The sequence below is a fragment of the Vigna unguiculata genome, chromosome 9 (assembly GCF_004118075.2).
Source record: "Vigna unguiculata cultivar IT97K-499-35 chromosome 9, ASM411807v1, whole genome shotgun sequence".
NCBI classification, from domain to species: Eukaryota; Viridiplantae; Streptophyta; class Magnoliopsida; order Fabales; family Fabaceae; genus Vigna; species Vigna unguiculata.
The window spans coordinates 2,471,677-2,496,396 of record NC_040287.1 but is presented as its reverse complement, the minus strand read 5'-3'; the positions used below and the strand labels follow the sequence as shown (position 1 = coordinate 2,496,396).

The 24,720-nt window shown below is 34.3% G+C and overlaps 2 protein-coding genes across 3 annotated transcripts; both read right to left on the bottom strand.

Moving 5' to 3' along the window:
- Window positions 1-407: 407 nt before the first annotated feature.
- LOC114163900 (DNA ligase 4) lies at window positions 408-14,666 on the bottom strand. 2 transcript variants are annotated; one of them, XM_028048280.1, is made up of 26 exons: window positions 14,249-14,666; window positions 14,070-14,161; window positions 11,507-11,592; window positions 11,289-11,425; window positions 10,694-10,768; window positions 10,136-10,227; window positions 9,599-9,750; window positions 9,030-9,067; window positions 8,942-8,948; window positions 8,633-8,788; window positions 8,311-8,386; window positions 7,389-7,513; window positions 7,266-7,300; window positions 7,111-7,169; window positions 6,443-6,526; window positions 6,186-6,281; window positions 6,039-6,087; window positions 5,839-5,926; window positions 5,544-5,747; window positions 5,024-5,149; window positions 4,826-4,925; window positions 4,636-4,741; window positions 4,139-4,266; window positions 3,847-4,008; window positions 2,387-2,542; window positions 408-1,228 (listed from the first exon to the last, which is right to left on the bottom strand). In XM_028048280.1, the coding sequence occupies exons 1-26, from the start codon at window positions 14,582-14,584 to the stop codon at window positions 520-522; spliced, it is 3,474 nt and encodes a 1,157-aa protein (XP_027904081.1). In that variant the 5' UTR covers window positions 14,585-14,666; the 3' UTR covers window positions 408-519. The 2 variants fall into 2 exon arrangements, with proteins under 2 accessions (XP_027904081.1, XP_027904082.1); XM_028048281.1 differs by lacking the exons at window positions 8,942-8,948; window positions 9,030-9,067 and having other exon boundaries at window positions 9,677-9,750.
- A 911-nt stretch (window positions 14,667-15,577) lies between these two features.
- On the bottom strand, window positions 15,578-24,058 carry LOC114164803 (RNA-binding KH domain-containing protein PEPPER-like). Its single transcript, XM_028049571.1, has 6 exons — window positions 23,653-24,058; window positions 22,359-22,614; window positions 20,246-20,394; window positions 17,221-17,472; window positions 16,536-16,727; window positions 15,578-16,084 (listed from the first exon to the last, which is right to left on the bottom strand). The coding sequence occupies exons 1-6, from the start codon at window positions 23,944-23,946 to the stop codon at window positions 15,905-15,907; spliced, it is 1,323 nt and encodes a 440-aa protein (XP_027905372.1). The 5' UTR covers window positions 23,947-24,058; the 3' UTR covers window positions 15,578-15,904.
- Between the last annotated feature and the right edge of the window lie 662 nt (window positions 24,059-24,720).

Here is a 24,720-nt window from a genome sequence, read left to right as displayed (position 1 = left end):
CTACAATGACAGAAGATTGAAGATGATATAATAAAATAACGGAAAAAAATAACTTTTTTTTTCAACAAAATTTAATTTCTCAGTTAGATTTAAAATGTTTATAATGTGTTCTTTCCGATTGAAGAGATACAGAGGTCCGTGGAAGAACTCTTACTATTCAAAAACAAAACTCCGATCCTACTATACATTTTATTATATGAATCACACAAGTGCATTCAACTTAAATTCAAGATTAACTCTTCACTACAAAATTTCTGTCATACCAAATTGCTTTTACTGTCCGCCAAACCAAATTATTAGAAATTCTGAGTTTTATTTCAATATCATATAATTATTTCTATTTGTGCTAATTATTTTTACATAATTTTTTTTATCTTAGAAGCCACAGAAAATACTATAAAAATTTGTTAGGAATATTAGCATTGCTATTCTTCCATAAATTAGTACCATAAAATCCAAATATCAAATTTACAAACTAAGACAATGAAACCTTACGTAAGACATTTGTAAGATGATGCTCTACCAGTCCTTCAGCAGCTCATTGGCAGCATCCAAGAAGCTAACCTTATTTTTCTTTGTAGTTGTAGGCACTGTTTCTGCATTGGAGGTTTCTGCTACCTTCTCTTCTCTAACACTAGGATTCACAGGTTGCTCAACTTTTTGGGTGCCAAGACTAGGAATCATGTCAAATAACATCGCCTGAAGGGGGTCAGCAGAAAAGTCTAATTTCTCTACCACCTCATTGTTGTGGTCATTGTACCTATCAGTCATTTCTATTTCATGATCATTGTCCTTCAAGTCCTTAAGCTTGTTGTCAACTTTATTTTGTTCAGAACTTTCCACTGTCCCAGCAACTTCGACATTTTTCTGTTCCTCATTCTCCTGGGGTTCTGAATGTTTCTCATAAAAGTCGAGACTTTCAAATGGTCTCTTGTCACGAGACTCACTTTCATCCGGTGATTCATATTCACATATTTTAGCAGGCTTTCTCACATTTTGTGGTCGTGCTCTTCGAGTTTGTTTGGCAGCTGGTTTTACATTTTTTATACCACTGCCAACAGGTCTTCCTCTTTTCCTTTTGATACCCTTCTCTTGGGATAAGAAGGCCGTACTGTCTTCGCATGCAACTTTTTCACTTCTTTGACGATTTCCCTTGTCAGAGAAAGATGTATTTTGGTCTTGTGTATTATCTCCACACAGATGAGCCTCTAACGCCAAGTCCTGTTCACTGAAACAGAGCTAAAAACCATCAAATGCTGAGGAAAATATTGATAGGAGAGAACTACTGAGGACGATTTCCTACATTTAACCACAGCCAATACCACCTATTTCGCATTTGTAGCCTGATTTACCATTTCAAACAGCAGAGGATATCATCATTAATATTCTTAGCAGAGGATACTAGAAAGCTGGAAGAAAATGTTTGAAATACGTAGTTTTTTCTCAAATACTAAATTATAGTTTTTATCAATCTACGGGCAGTTTTCAGCGACAATGAAATGATTTTTCTGCACATGTAGGTGCTTTATAGTCTAACAATAATGTGGAACATAAGTTGGTTCAACTTTGATTGCGCAGCTCTTCAAGTGAATTTATCATTTTTTTCTTCTTTTTTGTTCTTTCCTCTTTCATTTAATTTCAAGATGAATACAATGATGTCTAAAGGAATTTGCAGCAGTTTTAGTTTGGACATTTTAGTCTAAAGGAATTTGAAGCTATTCTTGCAAATTATCATCAAATTTTGTACCTTTCAGTGAGCGAAGCAACTTATGATGTGCGGTTTATTAAGTATGAAAATTGCAATCAGATTCCTTTTCCCTTCAATATAAAGAGAAAAAGTTTCATCGGAAAGAGGGAGGGAAATTATAACTAGCAGTAGGAAAAGGTATTCTTCAGTACGGTTTTACCTAGGAGAAAAACAATCAAGAATGAAGTAAAATTGTCCAATCTCTTTGCAGAGGAGAAGCTATAAATATAATCCTATCTAACATATAATCCTATCTAACTGGAAATCTAAAGGCAAAGTGATGATGACATTAAAACTGTAATCAGCTAGGTTTAGTTGAGAATAAAACAAATACCAAAGCAAATCATACCTCAAATTCAATCTCCAGGTTATAAAATAAATGAGCAAGTAATCTAATTGAATTAGCATAATATAAATATAAATCTCAGCATTCCTAACCATTCCTGCCCCGCAAGCCATCCACACTCAAAAACACTAGTGCAAATGCCCCAAGAACATGGCAGAACACCATAGTTACAGGTTACAGCACTCGGAGGAACATTATTATATCAATATTAAAGCAATTGGATTCACAAAACGTTCCAAATTGACATCCCCCACAAGTCACAGATCTAAAATGCTGCTTTTGCATAAACTTACCAATCTGCAGCAGTTGTCTCTTCTATTCCCCAGGGCTTCAAACTGTAAGAGTCTTCTGGTAATCTTTTATTACTGTCTGAACAATCTTCCAGCCACTGGGAATTAACTATATACAACCTCTTGCTTTGGAGAATTTTTCTTTCCACTGAAGTGAAACTGCATAGCCAAAATTATGTTAGAAAATCTGAATATCTGATGATATTATTATTTTTTATATCTTCAATATTTTAAGGGTATCCTGGATGATTTGTTAGAATTTATGCTTCTTTTAAATTTGATATGGTTCCTTGTTTAATTAAGATCTTTGTAATTATATAGGCCTGTTGTATCTTATAAATAAGGATATCATCTTCTAAATTTATTTATTGCATTAAATCTATAAAACAGATTCTATTGTGTGGTCAAGACGCATGGCTTCCGGCATCTCTTGCACTTTTCCTCTATCAAAGAAAGTCTTACCAACACCATTTTACACAGAATGTCAAATTTATGCATGTTGTTTTTGGTCCTTTTCCTCCTCATGTTTTGGTTTTACCTGTTTTAATACAATCTTACTCCATTCTCCGTGTAGGACAAGCTCACTGCAAAACCTTTCAAGTGCCTTCTAGTTGGGGTACTCCAGTAAAAGTAACGTTCACTTGATTTAGGCCATCACCTAGTAACCTAGGTATATTATACTCTTCCAATAAATATTTTAGTGCTGACGAGGACACAACATTCAGGGCAGCCTTGTATTGAAGGACGTTCTCCACTCTTTAAGAATCACCACCTTCATTCGTTCTATGCTTTGGTTCTTTCCAAATTTGGATTTGAACCTAACTCAGGGCCAAAATCTAGTTCGAGAGATGAGGGTTGTCACTTATATAATATGTTGTGATCATATCAGTCAGTATGAGATCTAAAACACACTACTTAAGCCAACCTCAACCTTGCACGACTAAACATGAGTGAGTGGTCTAATAACAACTGACTAGAGATGGTCCTATACCCTTAACAACAATTTCTATAATAACTACGATATCATTTTAAAATTTAGGTCTGGATCTAACTCAACCCCAAAAGCTAGCTTTAAGAGGTGAAGGTTGCCTTATCCATGATATATATATTGACCATATCACTAGTAGATATGGCATTTCCAACAAATTACCGCATTTTGTTAATGAAGAAGGTACTCAAACCTAATCTTGTTTATGAATTTCTTATGATCAAGTTTTTCACAGCACCACACTTTTGTTTTGAGAGCTCTTTGTTTAAACTCACAGGGGATGTGATCTTCTACAAGCTGTTATCAACTAACGAGAAATGAGACATCCACTCTAAAATAAATATGAAAAACATGAAAAAAAAATGAAAAGAGACTAGAAACTGAGAAACTAAAACTATCCTGTCATTAACAAATTGTACTGCATAAGTAGTTGATCATGCTCACTTAACAAGTTAAAAATAGACAGAGCACTTACCTACTCAGTATTTGTTCAAATTCAGTTCGACATCCTGGCACAAGAAAGGCCACTAAATGGGTTGCACAAGTAAGATTAGAGGTAACTTTTCCACCACCCATGAGAACTTCAAGCTTGAATCTCCTCAAAGCAACTTGTAATATATAATGCCAATCTCCTTTCCTATATGAAGATATTTAATAATGAAGCTAAGGAACACACTACGTGAAAATAATGATTAAAATCAAAATCCTGAAATCTCATTTTAACTGCTGAAGGTAAAAAATATATTTGATTTAACATAATATCTTACATAGGTATTGCAGTGTGGAAATAAATTGAACATCCACAAAAGAAAGACCACTTATCCTTTGGGCAGTATTTTTTCCTGTAATGATCGACAGTGCTGACATCTTCAGACTTACTAATATTGCTCAAGAGCTGCAAAAGTTTATATAAACGAAAATTAACCTAAAATACCGAGGTACAATCTAACTTGACTTTGCTAAATATTAAGGAAAAAGATAAACACATCACATGACACACATCAATCAAGCAGTTATTAGTTACAATGTACACAACCCATTAAATGGCAAAGGTCTACACAAACAAAAAAAGTTATCACTTGGCCTTATCAAAGCGAATGCAACAATCTAAGAGAAAAATACATTAACTAAAACTTGACTAATTGAAAATCATACCCCTATTTTCACATTAATATCGTGGTTTTATTTCCTTCACATTTCAACATTGGAATTTAATAGTAAAAAAATTGACCACATAGAAACTAGCTGGAGAAAATGCTATCACCTGCTTGATGTCTTCAAGATCTAGGTCCAAGTAGAAAGAATCTGAGAACTCATCAATTTCTTCTCGGAACTTCTTCTTTGTCAGTTCAGATAGGAAAAGGAAGTACCTTTCGATTGAAACATTGAAAGCAACATATAGCGTGATAAGCTTTTACAGGATGTAAATAAGTTTATATTTAGTCATAACTCACTTAGGCTGTAAGCAGACAAGCTTTTTTTGTTCATAACAGTCTAGTACCCAAGAATAATGAATAATATCACCATGACGCTTTGCTGCTTCAAATTTAAAGCCTACAGTACATGCAACTGTCTTTTATTAGAACTTCAGCCAACAAATTTGATCTTCTCATGCAAATGCAATTACAGAGAGAGAGAGAGAGAGAGAGAACCCTTGCTGCCTGCGGCAACACAATGTGTGACTGAGTTGTTCAAATTCATTGAAAAAGTTCCCCCACTCTCAGCAATTATTTTGTGCAAGGACTCAAGAGAATGCGATGGAGGCACATTAGCAAAGTCTACACATGTCAAGGTAAACTATATTGCACTGTCAACCTCCAGGAAAATTATGAGGAAGGAGGGGTAAAGCAAGCAACATATAATATCTTTGTAATGGAAAGAATTGTTTTCCCTATTCTCTAGCAACAAAAGGCCATTTTATTAAGAGGAGAGGAAAATAAGAATAATGGAACTCAAAGAGAGAATTTGGAAAACGTAGCAAAATTCGGATGCAGCTCATGTACATGCGTACAATAAAATAGGCTAGTTGTACAATGTCATAAACGACAATGCACCACCTTTAACACAAGGAAATAACAATAAAGGAAGAATTTTAAAACAAAACATATATAGAAAATAGAAGTCAATTAGTGGACAGCTGATTAGTAGCTAGAGCAAAATTCACCAGGATACAGAACATCATATTTGAAAATATTAAGGAGCCCCCCTTAACGCTGGAAATATCAGTTTGAATTAAATGAGAAGGAACAATGGACATGTTTCTCTTTTCTCCCCTAGTGGAGGATTTCGTTCTTTTTGGTTTACTGTCCTGTTTGCTGCCATATTCTGTATCCCTCTGTGTGGTACCATTGCTAGAATGCACTAGTTCTATAAAAGCTGTAGAGGGAGAAAAGGAAAGCAGTCAATCTTACAGCAACATCAAATCCATCATCAATACCACAACAATCACATGTTGCAAATCCCTTACATTGAACGTCAAGGCATTCGTTCCAAGCTTTGTCATATCTCACCCTGTCAATCCTAGGAAATCTCAGGCTGTAAGGTGCAGCAAATACCTGTAAATAAAATCATTCAGATTAAAACTGTGCAATTCACAGGACATGCAAAGCTATGTAGACTGTAGTCCTTCCACTTTTAGATAGACACACTGCATTTGCGAGGACATACCTCAGATTCTATAGTTCGGATATCACTGGTAATAGACAGAATAATTGATCTGCATTAAGAAAAGGGTAAATATTGATATCATTGAATATAATACAAGTGAAATATGGCTTAACAAGTTCATAATTAAGGTGGAATGGAGATACTTACTTCTCAGGGCTATCAACCCACACATCAGGTCTTTCTTTTGAATGATTAGTTACTTGATAAAAACTTGGTGGCCTCTTCTTTGGATATTCATACTTTCTGACAGAAAGAGGCAGAGAAGTTGAAGATATTTGATACACTATAGTATAACATTTAACTTTTTAGCTTCATCATCAAACATGCAAATAATTTAAATACACAAGGAAAAACAACATGAGTTATTACGGCATTAAAGAAATTAACCTGAAAATATAACTTACCTGAAGTACGGTTTTAGTTTGGTTACTACAACGTCAAGCTCCTCATCAGAGAGTCCAGTGCCAACTCTGCAAAAGGATATAAACCTGCAATATAAATAAGAACCTCTTAATGGATCTCTGTACACACAGTAATGTATAGAAGTTAAACAAGCTAATAAAAAGTGCACTTGTCTATTGATTATGAATCTTAACGATACAAATTTGATTTTCGATTTGGAAGATGGGTCATCCCATTCATGTTTTGTATCCTGATTCAACTATCATGAAGCTCAACATCACAATGAAGATGAACATACAATGAATGGACTGCAATTACACTATTAAGTTCATGCATCCCTACCAGGTTTTGAGAATGGAAACAAGAGCAATAGAGAAGGAAGGATTAGCATAAGAGAGTTGGCACAAGGGAAAATTGAAAAAGTGAAGTAGGCAATAATGATGGTGGTTGTTGGAGGTGGAGCAATGGTGGGTCTGTGTTGCCAGAATGATGGTTGTCCACATTTTTTAGGTTATGTGCTATTTAGTTGGATGGGGGCAAAAGGAGGAGGAAGAAACTAAGAGTTGCAACATGGGACTAAATATTTTCACTTCTAAATGAAATGTGACAAAAGTCATAACTTCACATATTTATAAGAACCAAAATCATAAAAAGTCCCAAACACGTATACCGCTTAGGTTGTGCATTTGGAGATGGACGTTCTGCAAGGCCAACCAAGAATTGAGCAACCTGGAAAGAAAATAAGAATGCTGTTACAAGCTAATTTGAAGAACAATGAAATAAATTGTTAAACATAGGCCCAATACGGTGGAAAAATAACCAAACCTGTCCTCCACGTCGTCCAGAACCATAGTAGCCACCTAGAAATAGCAAAAGCAACAAAGTAAAAACAACCATGTTATACACTATACTTTAGAATGTACAAATTTAAGAACCCAAATCAAATACCTATGATAAGTACATCCAAATCAGAGCCAGCTTGAATGTATTCAGGCTTCAATTTTAACCACTTCCCACTACGATCACTAGGTTCCCATTTAGAGCTGCGGTCCTTTAAAACAATTCCCTCATCTCTAAAGAAAGAAAAAAAAAAGTGTTAGTGTGCATGATACAGTAAGACCTAATGGTACGGTAATGTAAAGTGGAACAAGATTAGAGGATCACAGCCATTGAAACAATGTAATTCTACAAAGGTTTAATTAAGTTTTAAGTCTTTCATGAACTTGAGTATTTTCAAGTGAGTCTTTATTAAAGTTTTTTGGTTTATTGGGTACTCAAAATTCTTATATTTTTCAATTGAGTCCTTATTCATTTGATTTTTCCATTAGTCATGTGACGTGACTACTATCTTGTCTTGTCATCATGCATTGTCCACGTGTTAAGAAATGTGAAGTTTTATAGTTAATATAAAACGATATTACAATTGATGTAAAACAACAAATAACATCTATTACTTTCATTAAAACATGTTGGATAATATCAAACAATATCTAATAGATAACAAGAGACTATGGCCGTCACCTACATCAATAATGGTGATAGCAACACTCCCTTGGTCGCTATAGGTGATGACATGTAAGTTATCGGAAAACAAGACAATCTTGTTATCCAACATGTTTTAAAGCAACAAAATTCACCTATCATTTTATATTAACCACAAAACCTATTTCTCAATACATGGAAACAAGAAAGACAACGAAGCAAGATATTAAATAGTAGGGACTTAGTTTAAAAAATTTGAATACTTAATAGATCATAAAAATTTAATTCGTACCCAAGAGAAAATACCTAAATTTAGATTACTGCTTCAAATATCGCCATATAGCTTGTTCGAAAAAATTAACAACAATAAATCAAGTTTTTCACTAACCTATTTTCAATGGTTTCCTTGAAAAACCTCTCAACTTCATCAACATTATGAGCAATAAATGACCAACAAGGTTCACCTGTATAACAGCACAAATACCACATATATTATATCATACATGATGTCGTAACTCATTGATTCAATAAATAAATCAGGTGAAAATTAATAAATGAGGATATTGAAAATAAAAAATAGTATCAAAGACATGTGAATTGCCACTAGAAATGTTGATGCCATCGTGATAATTGGATTGAAGTGAAAGGCTGTAGGGAAATTCCCCAAAAGCACACAAGACAAGACAAATTGTTTGTGAGAACAATCTTACCTGAAGTAAGATGACTGTTGATACCAGCATTAGGTACCAAAATTTCCAATCGTCCCTTCATTGGCCTAACAACTTTACATAATATCTCATGTCTTTCCTTCAAAGATTGGTGAATCACACTAGTATCTCCGAAATAAAGGATATCAAACGCAACATCTAGCCACCTCAAGTCAAGGCACATCATATATAATTTTTTTATTGCATTATAAAATATTCATCACCTATGGATATGCATTCTTCCATTGAAACCAAAACCATATCAATTTCGTGAGAGGAATTAATGGTTGAAAGATTAAGATACAAGGATACAGCATAACTGCATCAAGAAAAGATCATGAAAAGATTAAAATTGAACTTGATAGTTTCTCATTAAAAAAAAAAATACAAAATAGATAACCTGTCTGTCACTATCAAGTCCATCTCTTGCTGCCTTGGCTGCCAATAACAGAAAAACATTAAATGGTAGTGTTACATAAAATTAACGATTTATGCTTTGTTTGGACAAAGAGAGAAATAGAAAAGAAAGAAGTAGGGTAGAAAAAAGTACAAGCACAGGAAAAATGAGAAGAAAATGAATATATTTTTAAGGTGTTTAGATTCAAGAGAGAGAAGTTGAGTTTTCTCTCCATTGATTAGGTTGGATAATAGAGTGGAGAAAGAAAATAAGTTTTCTTTATAAAGACATAATTGCCCTGGATATATAAAGATTTTTAAGAGATTGGAAAAAGATTGAAGGCTATAATTGTAATTTTAGGAGGGCCACACAATTTTTATGCCTCTTTCTTCATTTTCTTCCCATCATGGAAGAGATTTTTCTTTTGTTGAGATGGGTCCCAAATTTTATTTTCTATCATCTCTAATGTCTCAACCAAACAGCATAAAATCACTTATTCTCTCTCACTTTTCAATTTCTTTTGAAACAAACAAAGGTTTGTGGTGGTGATCAAGCTATATTAAAGTACATGCCTATTTCCTGATTTGAGCCAAACTCAGCAAAGCGTTTTAAGGATGTGTCCCACACCAACATTTCACCATCAAGGATACACCTATCTACAAGAATATTTTGCATTATGATTTCTGACATTGCATGTGCATATTCAGAATGATCAATAAAGTTCCTGCAAAGATAACAAAGTAAATAACAACTGCATTGTATCAGAACTTGTCATAGTAAATATCTATCTTGATAAAAATAATCAACAAGAAATAAATCCCATAATTATAAGATTTTCGGAAATGCCACAGCAAATGGAAAACACAAGAAAAAAAGAGAAACTCATACTGTGTTACATTAAGCTTTTTCAGCAATATAAAATTATTGGATAAATAAAACATTTCATCGAGCAATCATCTGGTTTCAAGGTCAGAAATAGCATACATACAGGGAAGGTTGGATGAAAACAAGAATTCCCTGAGGTGAAACGGTGACAGTACACAGGGTGAAGTATAAAAAATAATAAAAATATAAAATACATTGAATGCAAAGCACATTTATGCACCTGCCTTGAGAAAAAATGTATCTCAGTTCCATTTTTATGAATTTGAATTCGGTCGCCATCAAATTTGCATTCAACAACCACTTCCTTCCCATGAAGCTAAATAAAAACAGAGTACAAAAATGAAGAGTAATAAGTACCAAACTAATAAATTCACTATGCATGAATTGTTCTACAATGTGAGCCACTGAGACATAGAGTCTAAGGGACATTGCGGCCACAGAAATTTGGGTGTTATGGTGTGTTCAAGTCTCACATCAAGTAGTATGGAACGATTAGGGTTTTTAAGTGTTTAGTTCTCCCCCTCAACAACTAGCTTTTAAAGGTGAATTTCACAACTCCTTAGTTGTTTATGAGATCCAAAACACTGTAATATAGTCTCCATGTCATGTAGTCATGGAAAGGGATAAGAATGACAAGTAATTTGGTAAAAACATAAGTGACTGATAAAAAGGGTTAGCAAAGCAAACCTTCTTCCATGCTTCAGTTGCATTAGCAACTCTCTTAGCTAATTGGGGGCGCGTAAAAACATAAGTGACTGATAAAAAGGGTTAGCAAAGCAAACCTTCTTCCATGCTTCAGTTGCATTAGCAACTCTCTTAGCTAATTGGGGGCGCACAGCTTTCCCAACTTCAATATCCTACAGAAGAAAAGAAGATCTAAGAATGATTATATAAAGCATATTAACAAGCAATAAGCAGATAGGAATTTTCATGTATATTTCAATCTTTATTTTAGAATGAAATACTTCAGAACTTCTCTAATTAGAAATGACTCAACAAATTCTCCCAGCCTCATGAATTTATATTGAAAATATTACAAAACCAAATCCCATACTTTAGGGAAAAGGGACTGACACCTATTTACAACAAATACATACACTATTTCCTATTCTAAGTATAAAATAGACCAAATAATTCTCGTATCAAACCACACCCTCAAGCTAAAGCTTGTTTATGTCATGCAACAAGCTTGTTTCATGTGCATGTTACTCATGGGCCTTGGAGAGAGCGAAAATATATGCTAGTTAATAGTTGAAATTGATAGAGGTCAGGTCGCAAGGCACATTTAGGCCCCAAGTTCAAAAAATAACGAAGTGACTAATTACCATCATTCAAGGCTATACAGATTTCAAACTATTTTTCTAAATCACAACTAACCTGCCGCTTATGCCGCTGATTCCGATCCCTTAGCTTTTCACATACTAATTTTAAGTCACAGGTAACGTTAAACAAGTCTTCTGCATCAGGATGGAACTCATGAAAAATGCTTTTTTCACTAATTCCCAGCTTTAGATCTGCAACAAAATTTAGTTACAGGCTCAAAGCAAATTTTAAGATATTAAATAAATTTGTTTACTGGTATAAATGAAAAACACCTTTCAGGATTATCATGATAATCCACTTCATTTCCTGTGCATTTGTCTTTTGGATAAGGGTAGAAAGAACCAAAATTTTCTCAGCCCTGTAGAAATGATGGCGCCATTAAGAATCATGCTAACAAAAGAGAGGATAGGGAATGCTGGACCCAAATGTTAAGAACATTAGAATAATCTAGCATCACCAGTTCTATGTAAAAAATGTAAAACATAATAGCAACGTATTAGATAAGTATGTAGGAAGATAAGGTCTTCTGGTTCAATCTACAACAAAGTATTTTTCATGTTTTGTACGCCAACAATATAAAAGGTTTACAAGACAGAGAAGTTCCTAAAAGTGTAAACAATATTACTCAATCCCAACAATAGGCCATTAAGAACCTTACATATACTCCCTCAGAATCTGGTACAAACACATATACTCCTTCGGAATCAGCAAATAGCATTGACTTCGTAACTCAAATTCTGACATCTAAAGAGACCAAGAGCACAGTAACCAAAGCCGTTAGCAAATTAATCAATTATTGTGTGCCTTTTTCTACCATTCACCCCTTTCTCTAGGAGACAGAGTAGATTTTTCTTAGCTCCATCATTTTATAATGGTATTTTCATTTTTTAATGGTTGGCCAAGGAGGCATGGGTGGCCCAAGCATAAGACTGTAAAGCTCTTCGCTTGAAGCCTCCAAAGGTTTCACTAATTAATTATTAATATTTATTTACTCACAAAAAGAAATTACTGATTAGTGATGGGTAACAATAAGAGTAAGAGTCCTCCTAAATAATAGGCCCCTCGTCTAAGTATGACACATTCTCTCTACTAACAATTAATCTCCTTTATCTCATAAGTTGACTTTTCTTATCTTAATAATCCCAATTAGAATACACATACTCCATTGTTGATCTTAGAAGGTGAATTTTAAGTCCAATTCAACCTCATAAAATCGTCTTGTTAAACTGAAATGTACACCTCACTTATATATTATTGACCATATATTAAACCTAACTCAAACTCAACATGATGTAACACATTTTTAATGTCTAGCTGATAAAGAGGCCAATGACAAATTACAATCATGGCAAGGAAGACATGAACAATAGTATTCTTGACCACAAGAGAAAAGTATCCCTGTAATCAATACCATATATCTAAGCGTAGCCTTTTGCTAGTAATAAAGCTGTAAATAGGTCAACCTCACCATTAAGATAAAATTCAATAGCATATACCCTTTGCAATCAACCACCTTCCACACAAGTGGAAGGGGAACCAACTCTCATTTACCATTATGTTGGAGACTCTGCATTTTAACAATCTGGATTGTCGCTATTTAGTGTGATTGAGTGCTTACTTGAACATATTTGGGAATAGTAAGAATAGATAAAAGAAACAAAAAAAGCATGAAGGTGATCAAAGATGATAACCCAAAAAATTATACATAGGAGAAGGATTTTGAGTAGATTGAATATATTTCCTAAGAACAATGGGTCAAGCAGTGATTTCATAATGAGGAGAATTTGTCACATGGGAGATTGATGAAGAAAGACATGTATCTCTATTGATTGAGATAAGGTCATTGAAAGACATGGCACCAAATATGATTGGGCTTGGCTGCTAGATTTTAGCCAAAGATATTTAGGATACTCCTCATCAGAAAATTTTGCTTGAGAACTCTTAGATTTAAATAAGTGTTGCCTGGTCACAAAAGTCGTGCAAAGAATAACGTTTTTTTAATATGCTCATCCTTTTACAGTGTGAACACTAAGGGCAACCACTTCTACCACTATGGATTCAACAACCTCCTCTTCCTTGAGTAAATACAATTGTTGAAGATTCAAAAGGTTCAGACGAACTCCCACTATTTTTCAGCATTGAACACGAAGACGATTCTTCACAAGTTTTACGACACACAATAATATAAAATACATATATTTATTTAACAAAACAAGTGCATTAGTTAATTTTAGCGTATAAGTGAAGTACAATCCAGTTTACCTTCTTATTTTTTTCTTTTGTGTTAATGGATAAATTAATCCAATCCGAGTCTTAATCAAGCACTTACTAAATAAGTACTCGTCACATAAGCATATATGCATAAGTTTTTTGTAATCAAATATGACATAGAACTAAAATATTATCACATGAGTTGTAAATCCCTTTCATAAGCTTATTGAAAAATGCTGAATACAGCTCATGGACATATAGTTATTTCTCGAATAAGACTCGTGTCATAAGATAAGTCCGAATAAACTCCCAATAAGTTTTTCAAATAGGAACCTTAGTCTTTCTCCTACGCCAAGGCCCTTTCGACATGTTTAAGAACAATCCAAATGCCACTCATTGTTGGATAACCAGGCCAACTATTAAGCTATACCACAGAATTTTCACAAACCTCAATTCCCCTAATAACAAGGAGAGTTTGCCACATCAACTTCAAAGTTCATTCAATTTTTTTCTCAAAATTTCCCACTATCAGAACTTACGCAACCTCGCGTAGCACCTAGGAATGCTACACACGACAATCACATGCGAAACTTCAATGTAAACAACAACAACAACAAATCACACCTGTTTTCACCGGAAGCCAACCGGTCAAGCAACTCATTCAACTCCTTTATCGTCAACCCTCCCGAAGCGGTCCCTTGCCTGCTGTGAAGCACCTGGGTCAAAACCAACAACATTTCACTTCTCAACTGACCGCAGCATTACAGAACCCTAAAACAGACAAAACGGCGCCGTGCACTGACCTCGGCGGCGACGAGGGCGAAATTTCCGGCTGTAGCGCCGGTGGCGGCGCCACCCTTACGCCAGTTGATGAGTCGGAGGGCATCGGGGGAGTCACGGGAGATGCCGAGGGCGTCGATGAGAGAGGTGGCGAGAACGGACTCCTTGAGGCCGTAGGAGCCACGCTCGCGATCGAGGTTGGGGAGAATGAGGCGAATGGCAGGGAAGAAGTTGCGGTCAATGCAGAAGACGTCGAGGAACTTGCGGAACTTGGAGCGCTTCTTCGCCGCCGACTTGCTCCGCTGCGTCCACGTGAAGAGGCTGCACAACACGCTGAATTTGGTTTGCTCCGTCGCCATTTGAATTTTGAACTTTGAGGAAGCAAATAAGTGAGGTTTACACTAACCGCCAAAGCCCTGTAAATGATCTATATTTGTGTTGAGTTAAATATTTTTTGAAGTTATAAGACTGAAAGTGAAACACATATATCTAACCAGATTAAGCGCGACTTGCTGAATACGCATGTTTGTTTTTATGTTGTTTGTTTATTTTTTACGTTGTTTGTTTGTTTTTACTTGTTTGTTTTAGTTAGTTATTTTTAATATTCAGCCAAAAATAAATAAAATGAAAATTTGTTTTTTTTTCCAAAAGGTAAATTCCAATTAACTGGCTTCAATAAATATTAAATAGCATATATATTCTTTTCTATTTTTTATGCATTTCTGTCATTCGTAAATACATATTTATCTCTTACTCTTTTTTTTTTATAGTGACATCTCTGCCTTTAATTTGTCTTTTCGGAACACAATCAAAATGATGACTACAGGATATAATATAATATGAATTTTCAAATATACAGGGGTGTAGGAAGAAGTTATGGAGGTGCGGAAAGAATCAGGTTGTGTGAGATCGCACAAACCTCAAATGTCCATATGTTGCACAAACCTCAAGAACTAATAAATTGCTAAATTGAGACCAACACATTGGTAATGTTGTCCATTCACATTATATGAATATTATTTAATACAAAAAACAAGCAAAATACAGAAGAGAATTTTGAATTATTTATTTGAAACTTATAAAAAATTTTGCAATTTAACATACGATAAAAGTACTCAAATGATGTTTTATCTCGACAAACCTATTATCAATAGGTTTTCATAAAATAAACATATGATTAAAGAAAAGTTAGATATGGCTTTAAGTTGACAAAAACAGTGTTAAAATATTTTTATGAATCTCATTTAAAAAAAACTCTCATCCTCTGGTTAACTCCATCTTAATAATAGCATGCTAATAGAAAGAGATAAAAACAAATATCATTGCTTCAGATAAACATAAATTTAAAATAATTAACAAAATTAGTTACTTAATTAACTAATGTGACCGTACACGTTTGACATAGTTAGGAAATAGTATAAGGATATTTGATATTGCAGCTGCTCCACATGCGCACTTAACAAAAACAAAATAGTCAAAATGGCTAAATGACATTTCATTACATTTTCTGTAAAAATTCTCATCTACTGGGCCACCTCTAAAATTAACCACGATACAAGATGGTATGAATGAAATACATAAAAACAAGCTCTTCTGAGGTTTCATGATATATGCAAGCGTTACTCCCCTCCAATCAGAAACAAACTGGCCTAATGGAGTAGCCTTGCATATAAATCAATTTAAAGCCTGAAAGTACTGTAGTCTCCTAAACCAGAAGATCCATAACCTGTGTATGGTTGTGATGACAACGAAGATGGGAGGCGTGATGCAGTGCCCAATTGAGAGTACGAAGACCTTGAACCTGCATCTAACCTCCCATAATTGATAGTGAGAGGTTCTTTGTGAGTGCTTATAAAATCCTGCAATGCAGAGGGGAAAGAATTTCTGTGAGCAAAACCTAAAGTAATCAACTACTCTGATACACATTATACCCTGATGGTAAGTACTTTAAAACTATATAATCTAGTAACAATCGAGAAAATATAATATGAAATTTTCACACTTGTGCTTAATTTTGTCCTGTGAAAATTAACTATTAACTTCCAGTGACACTGCAAGATGTCCTTAAAATGTCCTTAAAATGCTTGCATGAGACCTCTACTCTTGCATATTCATAAAGAACTACGAGAACAATTGTAATCATCTTTCATTTCCTATTTCTCTACGATGAATAAAACTTCAGTCAAGAAGATGAACAAGAGGAAAGCTTGCAGATATGCTTATGTAAATATGATAATCATACAGGAGGTAACAGAAACAGAAATATATAACTTCCTTCTTTGCGAGAAAAGGCCCTCTGAAATCGCCTACCTGAATTAACTGTTGCGCTGTTTGAACCTCAGATGAGGTGCCTTTTATTTCTACAATGATTTCATCAGGCACCCTGCTCTCTTGCACAGTCAATACAGCGCCACTGGTGCGACGAATGTAATCAATATTAGTCCCGTGAATACCTATGATGTCTTCTGCATAGGATAGTGGTATTTGCATTGTTTGTATTACCTAAAAAACGGACATCATTACTAACAAAACAACAGAACAGATAAATAAACAAAATATATACACTGAAGAATGAGCACACATATTTGCTTTTAGCTTACTACAGAAGTCAATAGAAATTATATGCTATAACAAATTTTAAACACCCACATCATAACCAACCATAGAGCCAGATCATCATCGGATGAACAGTCACAGATGTATATTCTTTTGTAACAAGGAGTAACACTTCACAATACGCATACACACATATGCATGTACATAGATATAGATATAGATATAGATATATTATTTTGTAATAAGTAGTAAAATTTGACAAAACAGATGCACACATACACATAAGTCTTTTCGCAATAGGTAGAAAAAACAAATAGATTATTTTGGAACAAGTAGTAAAACTTAACGAAATAGAGGCAATCACATATAGCAGTCTCTTTCCCAAGTAAATTTCATGCAAGGAAATCAACAGAAAACATGTGAGGGGAATATAACTAACCGTAGTAACAATAGGAGCACCAACACGGCCTAGAGCCGAACGAACACCAGAAAGTGAAGAATCCTGCCCATAGAGAGACATGGTGGAAGAAGGGAGCAATGAGTCCAATTGACTTTCACGCTCAGCTAAGATAGAATCCCTTTTTGATGGAAGAGGCATATCGGGAAATACACTGGTACGTGAAGTACTATTCAACAATGACTTGTCAGACCAGGTCTCTGCTTGACGGTCTTGCGAGATTGGTGCATTGAACTTAACAACACAAAAATCAAGGACAATAGTATAAGTATATAAACAAAATCAGAAAATAATATTTTTTTTTTTTGGTGAGCTGTCACCACATTAACAAAAATACAGGTGGCGGCTCAACACAGAAATTATACATCATAAATAACAAAGTCTGATTCTGGAAGTTCTAATTCTGCGTTAGGAAGTTACTAGAGAACTTTTATATCAATTTCAGATTAGGCAGTTATAGGAAACTAATATGATGTGAAAGTTGTAGTGATAAGTAAGTTGTGTTACTGTCTTACAGACTGGTAAAAGGCAATATGCCTCAGGATGTTATTCCTTGCTTGAAGGAGGATACAATTAGGGGAAACTTGTATTTGTAGTTAATGTGGCCTATATCTCCCAGGATCTGAAAATGGTTCACCTTGATCAGCCATTAACTTTCATTTGTACTCAGTCATGTTTCCTTCATAATGTCAAAGCATATTTTCTTTGTGATATCACAATGCCTTCCTAGATTGCACCACCTCAATACCAATAAAGTGTTTTAAACAACCAAAATCTTTGATTTGAAAGTAACAAAACAAGAGTTTTAGTTAAGAAATTCTAGCAATATCATTTCTTGTAATAATAAATACTTTAACACATACAGTTAGATAAAAGCATTTACCAAAAGTGTGACAATAGAGAATACGAAAAAATCTGCTTCACTTAGTCTCAATCTCAATTTCAATATCACGTGGCTAAATTTAAGGACTTGGTCAATCTAAAGAGATGAGATCCGACGGACAATTAGGGATAAATAAAACAAAATTTAGATTCATTGAAGGAGAAAGAGAAACTTGACCAGTTCCTCTGGAAGCGTTTTTGAAGAGATCTGCTGAAGTAATACGGTGAGGAAATTAGTGGTGACATGAAAGAAAATAAGAAAGCATTACAAGGTATGTGATCAAAAGCACATCACTCAAGAATCCACAGAATTGTATTAGCAATTGATTGAGAAACACAAGTTGTTGAAACAATACTTGTAGAGGATGATTAGTCTTTATTTGAGGCTTTCCATTGCATGTACTCTTCATAATCACCTTGAAGGACCTTTATTTAAAAATTCTCAGTCCATGTTGCCTTTCTGAAAGGCCATGAAGACAGTAGCAATTTTCTTGAGTATAACTCACCCTCTTGCAATAGGAACATTGAGGACAACGACTTCTATTTCCTCTAACTCAACAACCACCTATTCCTAATAGACACCATCACATAAGCTTCAACATTTCCAACTTCTAAATTTTACTTGTTGTGAACACAAAGACGATCAGCAGTCAAGTTGTCCTCTGAGGGAACTTCATGACCAATTAAGAGTTGGTCATGGGCATTGATTAAATCTGAGTCAAGGTTTGTTGAATCAACATAACATACAACTTGTCGAGTTTTTTTCTTTATTCCTTCTAAAGAGTCATCATCTAGAAACATCCGTAATTCTTTCATTGCAGCTTGAGAAACCATAATTGGTTCGTTTGTTTGCGTGTTTGAGAGGCTAATTTGTTGGCAGCATTAACATAGATGCTTTGAGCCTTCTTCCAAAGGGAGCAACAAGTTTTAAAGGTTCCCAATATGTTGGGTTCCACAAATTGCCACAACAAGGTACATGACTAAAAATTAATCTTCTTCCAATTAATTTCATTTGTACGTGTACCCTTGTAGGTTCTCACAATGTTAGTAATAACATTTGATTCCATTTAATATTTTTTATAAACAAAAAACATTGTAACCCAAATAATGATATAGCTAATGATTTGACGTAACCCTCCATGATATATATGTTTCCAATTGAAAGTCACCTTAATTATGGTCTCTTCGGGGACCTGCAATGTCAAGAGGGTGTGCTTAAATGTACATCAACTAGATATATGATTTAAATAGAGATTATACTGCTGTGCTGCCCTCGCCTTACAAGGCAATTTTGGAGTTAGCCCTTAACCCAAATTTCAAGATGGTATTGACATCTACCTTAGATTCATTTTTTAACCATTTGCGTTGTCACAGTCCAAGCCCATACACCTAGGAGTGAAGGTGTGTTTTGGAAAGTCACTTTAATTGAAGTTGTAACTCTTGGTTTTCCTTAACTGCAGCTTCTTATGAAGTTGCCTTAATCATAGTCTCGAGGGGCTATGCTTATTCTAACATTAGCTAGAAATATAGCTCACAAAGTTTTGTACTTACCTCACAAGCCAAATTTGTGGGGTTGACTAAGTCTCTTGGCACAAATTCTAAGAGTACCTTTGTTCTTTGTTCCCTTCGTTCAAATATCACAATTGGTGGTTATTTTTATAATTCTATATTAGGAAAGTATTATTGGGTACTTATTTTATGTTAAATTCAATTTAGGAATCTATAGATTATAATCGGACAGTTATTGTGATATATTATACGTTTTCTTCCAAACTTGTAAAAGGCAACTAAAGGGTGTCAAACAGCTATCCCTGTGCTTCAAAGGAGAAAGTTCCTGATATAGTGAAGCACCATGTGTATTAGGGGAAATCCCTGTTTTTGTTCACAAATTTTGCCTTAAAACTAGGTTATTTCTATCTTAAGTCAGAATTCAGTATTTTATTTCTTGACTCCAACACATAGTAAAAGAAAATACTACCAAAAAAGGCATCATGAGTAGAGATTTCGAAAAGGGTGAAATAACATCCAAAATAGAAAAGGCAAAACATATCACAAAACTAAAAAAACTGAAGACATAGCAAAGCTGCACGATCTCAGTGCATATCCTATATGGAAACTTTCTTACATTTCTCTCAAATAGGGGAAGAACGCTGTGATCAACCAAAAATTTCCTCAGATGGCCAACTACTGCTTCCAGAGCTTTAAGGACCTTCAAGGTTTCTCCCTGAATTTCCACAATCCTCTCATCCGCAGTAGCATAAAATTGCACCTCATCTTCATGAAAATGATTTGCCATTAAAACAATATACTGTAGTTTAAATCCTTGCATGCATTCAGATTGTTATTTTATTACATCTAGATTTAACAATAAATATGGAATTTAAGAAATGAATAGTCTGGAAGACGTCTTATTATAATCTGGGAACAGTAATATTGCATTTAAAGGAATATTGCGATTTAAAACGTTAGATGTGTGTTACAAAGATCTCAACATAGAGAATGGAGAGTAAGATATATAAGCTTGCTAATATAGAGAAAGAAAAACAAAAAGATTTGGATCAAGATACATCATGGATGAAGGGAAAGTTCTGGTCATAAATAAAAAATCAAGGAGTGAAAATAGAATTATTTTTGTAAGCTTTTCAAATATGGACAAATATTTTCTTTTAGTATGGAGGACTAGAAATCCAAGAGGAAGAATAAAACCGGGGATTGAAGAGAATTAATTTGGTTTTATGCTGTGATTGGCTCTGTAACAATAGTAATTTATCATTTACATGGGTTGATGATGTAAAGATACTGAAGAAAAAAAGAGACATATATGATTTTTATTAACTTGAAGAAACTTATGAGCAGGTGCGTAAAGAAGACTATTGACTTGTGAAAGATGTTAAAAAATGTTTTTTTTTTTCGTAGCTTATATTGTGGCTATACAAGACATGTGGTAATTACTAGTGCCAAAACTCCAAGAGACGAGACTAGGGACTTCCCTGTTGGAATAACTAGATAAGTTTACATCAAGCCTCAACCTTAGGTCCTTGTTTAACTTTAACCTAATTTTGAACGTACTTACTCAGAACACAAGATTTTCCCTAATTGTATGTTTTTTTGTGAATGATATAATTTTGATCAAGGAACCAAGCGAAGTTAACTTTAAACTTGAGCTTTGGAAACAAACAGAAACCAACGGTCACTTAAGTTGAAGACAACATATGCATGGCAATTTTAACAAGAGAAAAGAGAAATACTACTAAGAAAAAAAAGAGAGTCAAGAGGTCATACCACAAGTTTCTAAGTTTAAATATCTAGAGTCCACATTACAAAATAATGAGAAAATCACACATACAATACAAGCGGAGTGGCCAAAATGGAAAAAGACATTAAAGGTTATTTGTGATGAGAAAATACCTTCCAAACTCAAAGACAAGTTTTATTTACTGCTATACATCCAATAATACAATAGAGTTCGGAATGTTGGTCGATAAGAGGACAGAAAAAAGGTGAGAGTTGCATAAATGAGAAATGTTAAGATGGAATACGTTGAGGATGGGGCAAGAATGATCCAAAGAGAACTTATTTTGATAAGCTACACCAAAAAGCTAAGTGAAATAAGTTTAAAGAGCTTATGGGACTCCAGCTATTTTCATAAACTAAAATAAGCTCTTCCAAACACTCCTTTATTACCTTGAACTGTACTTCGCTCTTTACCTTCACTAGCATACACCTATAATACTTAGCATACATATGCAATATTTGAAAAGAAAAACGATTTAGGGAAGTTGACAGTATGGCTGTGGCACACATTCATGACTAATCAGTAGACAGATAATTAATTACTCATTTAAATTTCTCAATAGATGATCACAATCACAAAATCTTGTAATCTACCTTGAAGGAAAACTGTCACTCCATGCAAGATGAAAATGTCAACATAACTCAAATAAACAAATGAAAGCAGCAAACATTAACTGCAATTGCTTAGCTAAGAAACATTGGTAAAATCATTCTCTAACCATATAAAAGTAGTGGTAGCATACAATATCTCTGACACAACAATCATAAAAAGAAAGCATCCGACATAGAAATTAAATTGTCATCTACAATTATGGACAGCCTTAAACATCAATGCTTTTCTACACTAATACCCCCATAATATGTGTCTGTGTGCATTAAAGGATTTACATGCAGAAGAAACCCAAATGTTTGCATTATATCCATGTAGACAATAGGAATCATACCTCCTGACAGCACTCTAACAGAAGCACTGGTATTCTCCTGAATAGATTTTATTAATGAGCCTTGCTTTCCAATCAAACTAATAGCCTGTGTCGATGCAACCAATAAACGGATGGAACAAAATGCAAGACCAGCAGCAGATTCTTTATTCTCAGCATCAATTTCAGATAATCCAAAGACACGCTTGAATATCCTTATCACCGCATCCATTGCAGGGGAAAGGGCTGCCTCTGTCTCTTCCCTCCCGGATACAAGTACCTATTAGAAATATAAAAAAAATATAAAATAACCAACTTAAGTGTAAAACAGAAACTAATACGCAAATATATAGAGCCCATCATAAAGGAAGACATACAAAAGAGTATATGTGCACGCATACATTTCTCGTTTGAACAACAACATAAAGCAACTGAACCATAGAGTTATTTTCCGTTCACTTTCTATAGGAAACTAAATACATTCTAGGCACATACGCTTGAAGATTCTATACAGGAGTCACACTGATAATCCACATGAACAAGAATAAAAAGCAACACTTTGACATGGAGAGAGAGACACATACACATAGTAATGAAGTTATGATAAAATTGAAGTTGAACAACGAAAGCGAACATAAAACCCAAAATATACACTTAATGTGAGGAAGGTATAAATAAAGCAGAACGTGAAAAACGCAACGAAAAAGAACAAATAGACCAAACAAAAAATTGATACAATTATATCTATATGTCACTGAATGTAGTTGGAATCGGTTCATCATCATCCAACTACGGATAGTCATGTAATTGAAAATTATTGAACTTTATAACAATTAAACTTGAAAACGATGCTAATTAAACCCTAAAATTCGAATTTTGATTTCTATTGTATTGAATTGAAATAAATATAAAATTGACAGAATAAAAAATCAACTACATATTTTAACACCATAGCTTCCTAAACAAGAGAAATGGAAGGGCGTAATCATAGAATTTTTGCCACAAAGACTGTAGAGTCATTCACCGGATGGAACCTCGAGTTTGGGGTAGTATGTAATGCAATTACAATAATCCGAACTCGAAACAACTGATTGAGCAAGAACAATCACGCGCTTGGTGGTACATTAGCATGGAAATTAAAGGAAAGGGAACAGAAGAAGCAGTGAAGAAAGCACTAAACAAAAGCGACTACTTCTAGGGTATCAATCACTTTCGTGGTGCTAGAAAGAGTTGGAATAAAAGCATAAAACTTGAAATTTCGAAAAAAAAAAAAAAAAAACCTAGACAGAGGGAGCGATTAGGTACAATTGAGACTTACAATTCGATCAGGAGTGCCGATAGGAGCGTCGAGAACGCGAATGCGAGATCGTGTCTCTTCACACATCTTCTTTATCAGTTCTCCCTTGCGCCCTATGATGCTCCCAACTTTCCCCACTGGCACGATGAGACGAAACACGCAGTCTCCAGGCCACCCCAGCCACCTCCTTTCCGGAGGAGGCGCCGCCGCAGTGGTGTCCGCCTCCGCCTCGGCCGGTGGCTGTGTGGCGGAGACATTGTCCGGCGAGAGTAGGTTGCCGGCGGAACCATTCTGGAGTGGTTGGGCGGTGGCCATATGAGAAAGATGAAAAGGGTTGTGAAGTTAATGTGGTGAGAGTGTATGGAGGAAAACGAACACACCGGCGCTTGCCTCTATTGCTTAGCTTCACTGTGCGTTCTCTGTTTTTGGTTAATGGAGTCTTTAATCCTCAAATTTAAATTTATATATTTTATTTTTTATTTACATTTTACCTTAAATTAAATCCATGTTTTAGTCTTACAAGTATGAATTTGTAAATTTTATGTGCGTCTATTTAATTTCAAACTTTACCGTTTAAGATAAGAATTGTTAAAGATAATAATTTATTGACTTCTTTAATTTGTAAAATAATGATAAATTTTATATTTTTTAATTAAGAATTAAATATGTTTTGATCTCTTAACTTTAATTGAAAATTGAAATTAATTTTTTTCCTAAACTTTAAACGAATTCAATCTTATATCGATAAAAATTAGATGAATTTAGTCTTTTTAACCAAATTTTGTTAAATGTATTTCACATTCTAAACGTGTTTCTCAGCTAATATCGAAACGAATATGACTTAAATCATATAAATAACTTAAATATTATTATAAAATGTGTTTGAAATATCAAATAAACTTAAAAATGGTTAAAATGATAAATGCATACATTTTTAAAGTTTGAGGATTAAATACTAAATTAGTAAAAGATTTTGAAAAGAAATTACTTTTAATTTTTTCTAAAATTAAAAGACTAAACATATATTTAACCGTTTAATTAAATATATGTTATTTGTTTGAATTTTTAATTAGAGTGTCCTGAGATACC

Bases quoted from the DNA above. Each gene is read 5' to 3' on its own strand.
- LOC114163900 (XM_028048280.1), bottom strand. From the start codon at position 14,584: ATGGCGACGGAGCAAACCAAATTCAGCGTGTTGTGCAGCCTCTTCACG. The intron at 14,162-14,248 runs GTCAGTGCACGG...GTTTTGACCCAG, and splicing joins TCGCCCTCGTCGCCGCCGAG to GTGCTTCACAGCAGGCAAGG. The intron at 1,229-2,386 runs GTAAGTTTATGC...GCTCTGTTTCAG, and splicing joins GAGACAACTGCTGCAGATTG to TGAACAGGACTTGGCGTTAG.
- LOC114164803 (XM_028049571.1), bottom strand. From the start codon at position 23,946: ATGGCCACCGCCCAACCACTCCAGAATGGTTCCGCCGGCAACCTACTC. The intron at 17,473-20,245 runs GTAAGAAAGTTT...TGTGTTGTTAAG, and splicing joins TTCCCCTATTTGAGAGAAAT to TTCAATGCACCAATCTCGCA. The intron at 16,728-17,220 runs GTTAGTTATATT...TCCGTTTTTTAG, and splicing joins GTGCTCCTATTGTTACTACG to GTAATACAAACAATGCAAAT.